This window comes from Manacus vitellinus, unplaced genomic scaffold (genome assembly GCF_001715985.3).
Source record: "Manacus vitellinus isolate BGI_N305 unplaced genomic scaffold, ASM171598v3 scaffold_39_pilon, whole genome shotgun sequence".
NCBI classification, from domain to species: Eukaryota; Metazoa; Chordata; class Aves; order Passeriformes; family Pipridae; genus Manacus; species Manacus vitellinus.
In genome coordinates, this window is record NW_021940534.1 from 3,477,785 (window position 1) to 3,491,062 (window position 13,278).

Below are 13,278 nucleotides of genomic sequence, written 5' to 3' on the forward strand. Positions count from 1 at the left end.
TCCCTCCCTCATTGTGTGTCTAAATGTTGTAGTTTTACAAGAGAAATGTTGAGTCCCTGGTAATAGCCAGATGGTAGAGGAGCCTTCGAAAGGCTGTCCCCATGGGAAGTGCAGATATCTCATTTCAGGTGTGGTTAAGTTGCAAGCTGCAACCTCTGCAAGAGGTTAAAATGCCCACAACCTAATGACCGTGTGACTTTTATCACTTCCTGCTAGCAGATGGAAAATTTTATTCAAATGGTAGGGATTAATGCAGGACTTAATTGAACAGGAAGCTTTTCAGCCATTCAGATGATGGCTAAAATGATCCATACACTGTTACTTCCGACATTTTTGCCAGAAGTAATCTCTGGCTTTCTGGCTATTGCAAGTTGCTTTTAGGGCAAAAATGAACAATTGCAAGAGTCGAGGTACACATGGCTTTCTGAGATTGGAAAACAAGAATGAAATGGTCTGGGTTTTTTTTTTTTTTTAAAGCACAATTGCAGAGTAAAGGCTGCTCAAAATTAAAAGAGAATTTTCCTTCAGTTGTGTGGTTCTGATCTTGCATCCTCTTTTAGCAGTTGGTCAATTGACTAGGGAGGGAGCTGCTGATATGTTTGGTATTATTTGGCATATCATTCAGCCATTCAGTCTGAATCTGCAACTGTTTTGAAGAGGAATAGGGAACAAAGAACAGCACTGAATTTATCAGAGACTGGGGTTTTGGGTAGTGCCAGAAGGGCATTGCATGAGTAAGGAAGTAGGAAGTTCTGTCATCTGGACCGTGCTGGTTTTGTTTAACGTCTCATAGTTGGGAACTGGGAAGCAAACAGGTTTTGCAGATGTCTGAGAACGCTGAAAATGATAAGAGAAGAATATTGAAGCTGCACAGTGTGTTGTGCTAGAAGTAGGTTTGATCTCTGTGTAATTAAATAGGGGGCAGTGCTCAAGTTTTCTGAAAATGGGCAGGTTTTAATATTCTATAAGCTCTCTTCCACAGGGTAGGAAGTATTTTTGTAGGGCCAAAAAGGCTTTTGAAAAGAAAAAAAAAGTAGATTACAAAGTTACCAAAGTTACCTGTAATTCAGCAGACAGAAGAATGGTGTTGCAGAGCAGTGAAGTGGAAGGGGAAACCATTTTGTGTCCACAGGCTTCCCCACACTGACTTTACCTGAATAACAGAAAACCATGAGGGTTGCATAGCGCTCTTCCACTTGCAGCTAGTGCTGGCAGCAGGACCTTGACAGGTCCTTGCCAGTAGATGGAGACCGTGCAAGTGAACTGGAAATTGCATCCTCCTTCCAGTGGGGAAGGTGTCTGTTAGTGTGGAGTTCAACCTTATTTCCTTCCAGCACACAGGACAGGGTTTAATGTGAAAAACTAACTTTGTTCTTGTGGTTTTCTCCTTGAAGAAAAGTTTGTGGACATAGCACACACTCAGACATCTGCTAGTGATTATTAAAAAACAAGCAAATGTAAATGAGTTCCTTAGTTCTTTTTTCTGCTGCCGTGGTTTTGCACTTTAGCTTTCTGGCATGTGGTGATGCTCTTCTCTGTGCAGCAGCACAGAATAAAATGGCAGGCCTGGCCTAAAGTCACTCCTTGGTGATGTGATTCCTTACTTCATACTTGCTGGTATGGGGTGGTGGGTTTGGCTCAAGCTGAAATTCAGGAGTCTTGGGTCATGCTGCTGTAAGAGTGAGGGAGCCCTTGTTTCTGGAAGCAGGAACCAGTAACTCAAGTGTTGATTTGCCAAGTGCTTTTGTAGGTAACTGTGCTCAGCTGTGCTTGGAAAGCAGCTTGTGGAGCGCTCTGGTGAAGAGAAGCAAGTAGCAGCCAAAGATGAGAAAAGCTGCAGAAGAAGCATGGCTCCAGAGAATGGCTGCAGGAGCAGAATCAAGCTGTGCACAGGGGGGAGCGTTGAGGAGGAGTCAGAAGCTGTTGTACCTTTTATGGTACTGCTGAAATAAGTGCTTGTCACAGGGTACTTGGTACTGATTCACACAAATGCAATGACTCCCACTGTAGCTTAGTCCCAAAGAGTCAACTTGTCCTTTCTAGTATCATAAGCCATCTCTAGTGAATAGTCCCTGCAGCATGCATAGCCCAAAGAATAGCAAGGAAAGAGATATATCCAAGACACAGCTCCCTCCAAAACGGACTGCTGCAATGCATTCCTGTTTGTTGTTCCTTCTCAGTGAAGCTGCTTTTGCATCACTATGTACCTTTATAGCTTGTGTGAGCATATCTGAGCTAGCCCAGCTGAATAGTGTTGACTGTGGTGGTGAGGGTGCCAGCAATAACCAGGACCTTGGGAGGAGGGTTTGTAGGACTCACAGTGAGGTGTCTGCAGCATTGCTGTTAGATTCCCATGTGGATTGATGAATTTGAAGGCTTAGCCTGGGTGGCCTTATGCAACATGCAGTGTGGTTGCAATGTAGACACAGCTGGAGTAGAGCTCTTAGCAGTCAAAGGTTGAAGTACCAGTGCTTATGTTCTAAGACTAGAAATGAAGCTGCTCCTAAAATGGGAATTTTAAAGAACTGTTGCAGGACAAAAGAAGGGTGGCACCACCTGTCTTCAGAAGGATCTCTTCTGCCATCTGTTGCCATGTATAGCTCACCACATGCCTGCACGGAGGAGGAAGAGTTCTTATCCAATCTCAGGTGGTACAGCCCTGGAGAAAGTAGTTTTGAAAGACTCATTGTCTTCCTGATTGTCCAGATCCTACTCTTACTTATAGAGGAATAAGGTTTTGGTCCTGGATTTATGGGCAGTCTGTAGGACAGTTGTGATTGATCTGATGACAAAAGCAGCCAACTGTAAGAAAACAGCTTCTCGGGAGCTTCGTTCAGATGCCACATCGTCATTTGGGTCACACTCCTGCTGCTGCTTCTCCCTGGGCAGCAGCTGATAAACCTTCCTGCACTTGCCACAGCCACTGGCAAGTGAGGTGGATGGAAGTGCTTGAATATTTCATGGTCATTAATGTAATTTAAATCAATCTTTCTTCAGCTGCTGGAGTCTGAGCTGGGAGCATCCCATTGTTGAGATACTTGAAGGTCGATAAGCATGGGCTGCTCTTGCATCAAGTCCAATTAAAACCAGTTGCAGCAGTAGGATAAGAGGAGACATGCTCCTTGAGAAGGGCTGCAAGTTTGACTATTTATACTTTTGGTTTTTCGGATTGGTTCATGTTCATCTTTGCTTCTGTGTGTCCTGAAGTCTGTGGAGGGTACTCAAGTTCACATTGGGAAACCCTACTGCTGAAAGTGTCAAAATTCCCTGGCTGCCATGGATATTTCAGGACAAAAAGCCAGAGCATTTAGTACCCACTGTGATATGTCCCTCTCAAGGTTATCTAGACCACTGAGACACCCAAACTTCCAGGATACATAGCTGACATCTGAACACAATGTTAATTTTCTACAACTTCTTCCATGAACTGTCTAGTATGGGTTAGTCTAGCAGGCAAAGTCTCCATATCTATGTCACTGTGGCTGCTTGTGTATGCCGTGTGGAGATACGTATGAGGCTCATGGATGGTGGCTGAAGTTGTCCAGTTCCTTCATAGTTACTGTGGTGCTGGGTGGTAAACAGTATCCAGTGGCTTTTAAGAACTCCCACTTTGCCCAACGTGATCTTGTGTGTAGTTTGAACAACCACATATTTAATTTAGTAGGTGTAAGAGGCTCTACTGAACTGCATGAAATGAGGTGGGTTTGGAGACTGTAAGTATCTTCTTGTGATCAGTGAGCATGGTTAGGAGAAACAGGCGATTCCAGAATTAATGATAATTTGAGCAGTTTTTAGCAAAAAAACTTTGTGTCCAGCTGTACTTTGAACTAGTCTATAAGCAGATGGGTTAGCTCAATTACCATTCGTTAAATGCCATTTCCATGCACCTTTCCATTGTTAGCAGGAGAGGAGGTCTCAGAAACCAACTGTTTACCATTTGAAACAAATACAACCAAAGAAAAATCCAAAAGAAAATGTGCATCCATTCATTGTGGCTAAAGTTTTAAAGCAAGAAGTGTTATTTATGGAAACATGCCCTGTTAGGTTCAACAATCAAGGACTGAATGAAGATGGGCTTACTATTTTACTTCCATTTGTTCACTTGAGAATTCAAAGCTGGTTTAAAATCCTGTTGTTAATTTAGACCCAATTTTGATTTTTTGGACTGCAGAAGGTAAAGAAGATAGAGTGAATAAAGGTCTTAGTAAAAATAACTTCTGAAAATTGTTGCATTCAACCTTACTGGAATTGTTAATTTACTGAGAACTAGCCCAGATTATTTTAATCATATGACAGGATTAAGAATTATACTCCAACCTGGTAATACAGGTCTGGATTTTGTCTTGGATTACATAATCTTGCAAATTATTGTGAAGGAACCACATCTTAGAGTGACCACATGCTTTGCACCAGAGACCTGAACTTGATACTGCATGGGCAGGAGCAACAAGGTCTCTTTAACTTCAAATTCTTTCCTGGTTCAAACAGGTGTGGAGACACAGATGCTGAATCTCAGTTTCCACTGCCTCAAACCTGCTGGCAGTAGTGACAGAAGCGGTGTGTTATTAAGTGGGCAACAGATACCACTGATGCAAGCAGAAAATAATATCCCAGTAGCTTATGGGCATGGGAGAGAGGGAATGCAGTTCAAAGGACTCCTTCAGATGCCTGCTTTCTTGCTCTTGGTGTTATGCTGTTTATCCACCTGACAACGTGACGCGGGGCACAGTGGTTGCAGTGGTATGTGAATGCATACACATAGAAGCAGTGCCTGGTACTACCTGAGCCAACACTTGCACTCAGGTATGCTCCAGGGAGAGTCAACAAAGTCTTGTATTCTGAGGGAATTTTTTTTTCCACCCCGTTTTTTTGCTTTCCCAAGTAATGTTTACCCTCGCAGCTGGGGGAGAAAAAACATGTTTCATATAAGTTTTGGCAGTGTTGATGTAGACAACTTGTTGGTTTGAAGTCTGGAGCCCTATTTACATGAACTGGTGATCCTCTAGAAGGTTACTGTTGGAGGGAATGTCTCTTGGACTTGTTCTTAGGATTGAAATGGTGAAATGTAGCTTAGCCACACTTCCTGCTGGCACATGTGATAGTGATAAATATTTCCTGTTTGTCCCATGAAGAATGAGATGTCCAGCAGCAAGTTTTGCATACTCACCTTGGCTTGCCTAGCAGTGCCCATCACGTGGTAGATTTTGTTTGAGGTGGAAATTACACACTTGATAATTATCTGATTTCCAGCAGACACCTGGCTATTAAAGCCTAAATTACTTTTTTAATTTCTTTTTTAGTTTAAATGAGGTCAGAACACATCTACAGCCTGTCATTTTCAGGTGAGGAAATTATAATGATACTAGCAAAGAATGGTCACGACAAAACCTGTGAGGAAGAGTGCCCGTCTGTGCCAGTAACCCTTAATGGTTACTAGTGACTGATGGAAAGACAGCTGTAATGCTTGACTGTGACTGTGTGTAGCTGTCTGGGACAATCAGGCTGAGACAGCAGTGTGTGAATAGTCCCACAGAATGTAAGCTCAGCTGTGTCCATGCAAGGACAAACCCTTGAATGGAAAAAAGTAGATACATGGTGTGCTGAATTTCTGCTGTTCAGATTGCGGAGTGTAATACTGAAGGAGATCTAGGAACTGCAAAGCCTGAGCAATAACAAGAAACCAAAATTTCCCCTGTTCAAAGATGTGTTTTGATAGAGGATGTTCCCTCAACAGCTAGCCTTAGATCAGGCAGTAAGTGAGTCTGTATTCCTAACTAGCTATGCAATGTTTGGTGTCAATTAATATCAGCTCATCTCAGCTCATTAGTAGTAAAAGTAAATATCCACAAATACTTCCCCCGCAGTTTCTCAGGAGGAGAAACAGCAAAAACAAAATACCCAAATAGGACGCTGCTTTTGGAAAGACAAGAAGTGTAGATTCCTTCTTTTTAGCTTACCAGTCTCTCACCAGCAGCTCAGAAAGTGAAAAGCACACTGCATTGGAAAGGGAAATGGGAATTAGCCACAAAACTCTACTACTCAAGCACCTACTTAAGCTATGGTTCCTGTAGCATTTGGAAATCTTACTCTAGTGGTGCTGTTATAAAGAAAAAGGACATAAACATCAGTCTACAGAAAAGCAGGAAAAGACAAAAGCAACAGTGGAGTTCAAGTACTAAGTGGAAGGTAATGAGACCAAGCAGCATAGACATATTGTAGCGCATATTAAGCAGGAAGTTTTGTGAAAACCTGCAGATTGCTGGAGTTTAGAGAATGTTTGAAAAAGATAGTTTGTTTTGCAAATCTCCTTCCAGTTGAGATACTTAGGAATGAGAACAGCCTCTCATCAGAATTTTCTGTAAATAGGTTAGTATGACTACACATGTATTACAAATCTGATTGTGCATATTGGGTTTTGTGTATGTTTTATAGTCCTGATGCTTTGCTTTTGCTTAGGAGTTAGGGGGTAATAAACTGAAAAGAGTCAGGGTTTTGTACTGATGTATAACTAAATCTTACATAGTGATAGTTTAATACTTGATTCTGTTATCTAGAGTATTAATGTTTACCAAATTTAACACAGACTGGTACTACTAACCTGAGCTTTGCTTTGCAAAGAAAGGGCGGCCTTTGTATAGTAAGTCTTTTTTTCCTAAATGTGAACTTTTTTACAAGCTAAAGGATATTCTAGGATATTCTAATGGTGCTAGGATATTTAAAAGACATTCTGAAGGATTTTTAGCCCATGCAAACTGTAGTGTTTTGATTTAAGAATGCAATTTCCTTAAAATATTCAACTAAAAATAAATTCTAGTCTAGAAAACCTTCAAAAAGTATATTTTGTGATGGGAGAGAAATGTTTTGTAGCCTAGTCTGGGTTTTTACAATCAGGGTGTTCTCGTTGTGGAGTCTCTGGCTGTAATTTGCTTAGACCTAAAAGCAGTAGAAGAGAAGTGAATCAAAAGGAGGTGAGACTTCCTCGGGCTGAAGCTTTTTTTAACTCCGTGTGATAGGTAAGTGTTTAAAGTCTCTCAAAAGCGGTGGAAGGAAAATAATATTCTGGCAAGAGGAGGTGGTTTACCATTTATTTTTAAATAGTCTAGATATTTCTGGCTGCATGTTGGGTGTTCACATGACGTTTAGATGTGGTATTGAGTTCTTTCCTCATCCTTTTCCTTCTTGAAAAGTTTTTTCTGTTTGAGTATTTGCAAGCCTTATGTAGTGTATACCCTTTCAATGAGGACAGAGTGAGCAATTTGTTTTGAGGACGGAAACAGGATTTTTGTTGTTCTTTCTGCCACTAGTGCCAATCTGTCTCCTCTTGCCAAATGGACGCTAAATAGGTCATTCCAGCAGAAATCATTGCGTTAAGAAGCAAAGAGCAAAGCCGTGCTGCTGGTGGTATGTGCTTAAACAATCACGAAATTGTTTAGTTTGGAAAAGACCTTTAAGTCCAACCATGAGCCCAGCACTGCCAAGTCCACTGCTAACCATGTCCTTAAGTGCCACATCCATAGATCTTTTGAATACCTTCAGGGGTGGTAACTCAGCCACTTTGCTGGGCAGCCTGTTCCAATGCTTGACAACCCTTTCAGTGAAGAAAGTTTTCCTAATATCCAATCTAAACCTCCCCTGGTGCAACTTCAGGCCATTTCCCCCCATCCCATTGCTTGTTACCTGGGAGAAGAGACTGACCCCCACCTGGCTACACCTCCTTTCAGGTAGTTGTAGAGAGCAATAAGGTCCCCCTGAGTCTCTTTTTCTCCAGGCTAAACAACCGAGCTCCCTCGGACACTCCTCATCAGACTTGTGCTCCTGACCCTTCCCCAGCTCTGTTTCCCTTTTCTGGACATGCTCCAGCACATCAATGTCTTTCTTGTGTTGAGGGCCCAAAACTGAACACAGGATTTGGAGTGTGCCAAGTACAGGGGGATGATCATTTCCCTACTCCTGCAGACCACACTGCTTCTCTCTAAATTTTAGGTTGGCAACAACCTGCTCACAAACTGCCTTTCTGAGCACTTTTATTACTTAGCTACTCTTCCCTGATCAGAAGTGGTGTGTGAGTACAACAAGTTACTGTCCTTCGTCTGATGTAACTGTAGTGAAGAGGAAGGGTACAATCCTTCTTTGGCAGCAGCTTCACACTTAGATTGGATTAAGTGTAATGTGAAACCATACCCGAAATAATTGGTTTTATGCTGCTAGAGGTTTTCATGGGGATATACGAGTTTATTAAGAGGTACACATGCCCTCACAAGGAAACAGATTTTTTCCCCATGTTTTGAAATATATGTGTTTTTCCTTTGCTGGCACACCTTTGAAACAAAGGTGGAGCAAAGGCTGCTTAAGAGCTTGTCTTTTGTTTACTAACCTTGATTCTTCATCCCAATATGTTGTAGCTACAGAATAGCTTGTTTCTTGCTCACAGCTCACTCTCTGTACACCCTCAGACATTGTACTAGAAGCCTGTGGAGCACATGCCTATCCATGTGAAGAACAGTGGTTGGTGCAGAAATCTAGAGGATGCTGCAGTCCCAAAAGAACACCTTCATTTACTAGTGTTCATAAATTGAACCAGTAATTACTACTGGTGCCTACACCCTGTAACTGCTCAAGGTTTTAATAAAAGATAGATATTTCATAAGGAGTCCAGTTTTAGTGGCACTGGTGAGCTCAAACCAAGCAGGTGGAAGTACAGCAACCTTCATCATTGCTTTGAGAGGAGAAGCATCTCGGACACATCTGACCATATAGCAACAAGTCTCTGCAGCCTCTCTGGGAAAGTGGCAAAAGTTCATGATCATAGCTTGAAGGTGTGTGGAGGAAAGACCTGGCATTTTCGCTGTCCTTGGTGAAATGAAGGGCCCCCATGGGTAATGAAGAGTAGTGGTAGTGAAGAGCTGGGTGATAATGAAGAGCTGGTGATGCTGCCAAGCCAGGCTCTGTGCCCCACAGGCATTTATTTGTACCAGAGAAGAATGCTAGCAGAGTGTACTTTCAAAGTACAGATAGACCAAAAGTACTTTCAGTTCACTCATTCATTTCACATCTATGTGAAACTTACAAGTCATTCCCTAATCCCCTTTCAGTGCTCTGGGGACTGATAATAGGGATACTGCAAAACGGCATGGGTGACTCTTGCTGCAAAGGGTTAATTTTGAACTGTGAAACAGGCTTAACCTTTACTTTTCGGGGTGGTGGTCCTCCTCGCTGCTTATCGTTAATCACATGAGATTTGAGCAAGTGCAGAGATGCAGAGAGTGGATGGGTGTGTGTTTTTAACAGCCCAGCTCATGAAGCACACCAACGGGGAAAAATTGCTGTGCAGAAAGCAGGGTTGCTTGCTAACCTTTATAGTCTGTTTTTTGCTGAGAGAGCATATGTTTTGTGCAGAACAGAAGCCAACACAAAGCATCTTTCTCTGGCTGCATGTATAGTTTTGGTGATAGAAATGTATATGACTGAAATTAAAATCCCATTCATCCTGCATGGGACTCCTCAGTCTGCATGAAAGAATAGGGCTTTGCAAAGCAGTCTGAATAATTTTGAGGAGATACAAGCAGATCTATACAAGACCTTCATTCTGGAAAGATAATTGTTCCTGGATACAAGGAAATATATGTGTTCAATAGTCTTTTAGTTCCAGTTCACAATTTATAAGCACCGTGATAAAAAAAAAAGTATAAAAAGTATGTTATTTTTGCCATCAAGGAAATGAAAACAAGCAGTAAGAATGGCTGGTGTGTTCTGTTGTTTTGGGAGGTGGGGGTTGGATAATGAGAACATGGACAATTTTATGCAGAATTTAGGGAGAAAATTGCTGAATGTTACTTTTTTTCTCTGTTGTCATTAAGGGTTGTGTGTATATACATACCTACACTGCTGGGATTTTCAATTTTTTTTGCTACTTTAGCCACAAAATTGCGAAAGTTTAAAACTACAGTAACAAACCTCTTCTTTCCCAGCTATTCAAGGTTAATAGCCATGAAAAAGAAAAGGTTTGACAATTATGTGTTTCATCCGTACTGAACAATAACTGTGCTTTCCTTAAGTCACAACAGTCAAGCCTGCGGTGGAGTGACAAGACCTGGGTTTTCCTTCAGCATTATTTGATATGTTTCAGATTGACATTATGTAAATACTCTGCTATTAGGGAAGAAAATGACATAAAATTGCATCCTTTCTCAACAAGGTTTTAAGTTCTTTCTGTAGCTTCTCTCTTTTTTGAAGCTGTAATAAAGATCATAATTAGAATCCCACTTGCTTAAGTGAGAAATTAGCATGTTCTTAAATGCTGAGCTGAGCCAGGTTCCCAGCGAGACCCCCTCCAGGTATCTGTCCTGCTCCAAACCGCTTTCCCTCATACCAATTTACATTCTAGACATATTAAAGAAAATCACATTCATTGCTACCTAGCAGTTAATCAGAGCCTTCAGAAAGGCTTGAAATGATTTGTAGCCTGGGTGCCAAAACCACCTGCAGCCATTCATTTCCTGCAGCCATACCCAGGCATGCTCTAAAACTAATCAGAGGGTGTCAGTCAGGACTGAAGAAATTCACTCCATGCATGTCTTTCATTCTTAAAAATTTACTTAACCCCACTCCAGACCTTCTTGCTTACTGTCCTTCTAGGTTGTGGCCAAGCAAACGAAAATCTAATGGCTCTGACTGGATGTTTTTTTTTGTCAAAAATACTTTTTCCTAAAGGTTTTGATTTGTTTTTGTAGAACTGAATGCTAATATATATACCTTATCTATTAATATATATTTTTACCATGGAAATAATATTCTAGCAGATTGGGATAAACTAAAACCTTAATGGGGCCAAAATAAACCTAGTTTGTAAAATAATTAAAAACAGGAAGCAATGAACCCTAACACTTAACAAAAAAAAAAAGAAATTTTCATGGTGCAAAATACAGATTTAATTTCCAAATAAGTGAATGGTAAACTGTAATTGTATCATGTGCAAAAAACCACTCAGAACATATGAAACAGTAGTCACAGATTTTACAGTCAAGATGTTCCCTTTCTGGTTTTCCAAATTGTAGCAGAAGATACCAAAGAGTAAAACAAATAAAATACTGTCTTCATAATTGACCCAGCTAGGGATATATTGGTGGGAGATGGATTCAGATCTCTCTCTCTCTTTTTTTTTTAATGGTGAATTTTTATGTTCTCACTCGTCCTGTGAGTTCTGCCTAACAAGCTTTTGATGTACTCTTGTTTCCACAGGCCAAGGCTGCAAGCACAAAGGAAGTTTGCTCAGTCCCAGCCAAACAGTCCCAGCACAACTCCAATAAAGGTAGTGGAGCCGTTGTTACCCCCTCCTGCCACTCAGATTTCTGACCTCTCCAAAAGGAAGCCCAAGACAGAAGATTTTCTCACTTTCCTCTGTCTTCGAGGTAGGTGTCTCGCAGCAGCCTTGGGGGACAGTCTCATTCACAGAAGCAGCCGTAGCACCGCACACCGACCAGCAGCTCGACAAATGTACTGGTGCTACACTTGAATACACTGTGTGCATTTCAGCTCTCAGCAATTTAACTGTATCTGCAGCAGGAGCATTTGAGTTCATGGTTATAAAGATCATAAAATGAGGCTGGTAATAGTGCAAAAAGAAATTTCTTTTATGCTTGGCTCTCTGTTATCCTGAATGGATTATTGTCTAGCTCTCTTAAGTCCTCCCTATCCTCCTTGTTTTGTCTGACTATAAACTGAAGGAGTGCTTAACTTGCCTGAGTACTTGTTCCTGCAAGAGGAGAAATCTGGTTGGAAATTCCCCTTCTCTACCTACTCACTGTCCTTTATTGTTCACTCTGAGCCAGGCTTTTCATGTGATGTAGGTGGAGGGGTTGCCATTGTTCTTGACTGCCTCAGGAGCCAGATTGTTCCTGTGGTGATAATTAAAACAGGTGAGCTCCTCCACACTGCAACTCAAGTACAAACGAGGCATCTGAAATTGTAGAGAGAGATGCCTGAATTAGCTCATAGGAACAGGTGTTTGAGCCTGGCTGGTGCCTGTCTGCAAGCCTGCACGTCAGACCTGGGGACCCGAGCGTGAGCTACAGCAGACTGTCTGGATTAAGCTAAAGAAGGAGACCTTACCTGAGTTAGTACTGTCCATGACCCTGTGTGCCAGGTCATCTACTGAAGATAGCATCTTTCAGTTTAATTTCCCAGTTGTCATATTAGCTCTTGTGGTATGTTTGTTTTCTGGCAGGTGCGCCCCCTCCTTTTAGTCACTGCTCCATCCTTGATGTGCTGGAATGATGCCTCTTGCTGTTGTTTTGTCCCCTTACCTGCTGACAGGGTGTGAATTTGTTACAGATAGGGTTTGTCTGCAAAAGTCTTACCTAGTGGGTTAAATCTTTCAAAGCTTGTGTTTGAGTTCCCCTTTCTGGTGCTGAGGTCTCTGTCTCATCTGTGAGCAGCAATGATCAACACAACCCATAGCTTCCTGCTGAGGCTTTCTTACCTTAATGAAGTGTGGTTTGATTTCTTTTTACTTCTCTTCTGTGAGATTTTAGGCTAGTGGTACCTTTGAATTGGTTGCTAATTTATCCATCTTGATTCACGTCTATTACGGAGCCTCCATCCTGTTGGGGCTTCTGGTAAAGCGGGTGGGTGGAGGGGATAGAGGGGGGTGATTTGCTAGTTTTTGTGGTTTTTTAAAGGATTGTGAGGAGCAGAATCTAATGGAGTTTAAAGTGGCATCACGGTCCTCTGAAATTTAATCTGTGTAAATGTATTTCTAATTTAGTGTGTGGTGAGGTTGATCAGTCTGTTGGCAGCATGTCACTGCTGTGATCTGGGCCAACTGCCACAGTTGTTGGTGGGAAGATTCAGATGGGGGTTGTGTGTGTGTGTGTGAGCACACATGGCTGCATTCACACACTTGTTTCCACTGCTTGCTAACTAAGCATGAGTTATTTATAGCTTTGAAGGCACTTGCACTTATAGAAAGGAAACCTGTATGGGGGTGTCACTTATCTCCATTTTTATTTCCTAGTCTCTTAGCATTCTGGTTTAACAACGCAAATGGGAAGCACGAGTACTTTTGTCCTATTCCAATGCTTCATGTTGTTGTTTTTATTTATTTTTTTTTATTTTAATCAATGGCTGTTTGGCTCTTGCACCTGTAATTTTCTTCTTTGTTATTCATCTGTGGCATAATTGATGTTTTGTACTGTCAATTAAGAACTTACAATTCATTCCTAATTTCTTCAGTATGCAGGAGTACTCGCATGTTTCAGACAGCACATGCATTCAGACAGC

The 13,278-nt window shown here is 41.6% G+C and overlaps 1 protein-coding gene across 3 annotated transcripts in view; it reads left to right on the forward strand.

Moving 5' to 3' along the window:
• The window catches only part of JARID2 (jumonji and AT-rich interaction domain containing 2), a 214,791-nt gene that overhangs the window by 143,027 nt on the left and 58,486 nt on the right, over positions 1 to 13,278 (forward strand). For all 3 annotated transcript variants that reach the window (XM_018077644.3, XM_018077645.2, XM_018077646.1), the window contains exon 4: positions 11,239 to 11,408. In XM_018077644.3, the coding sequence (XP_017933133.1) occupies positions 11,239 to 11,408 (170 nt within the window). The remainder of the gene's footprint in view (positions 1 to 11,238; positions 11,409 to 13,278) is intronic.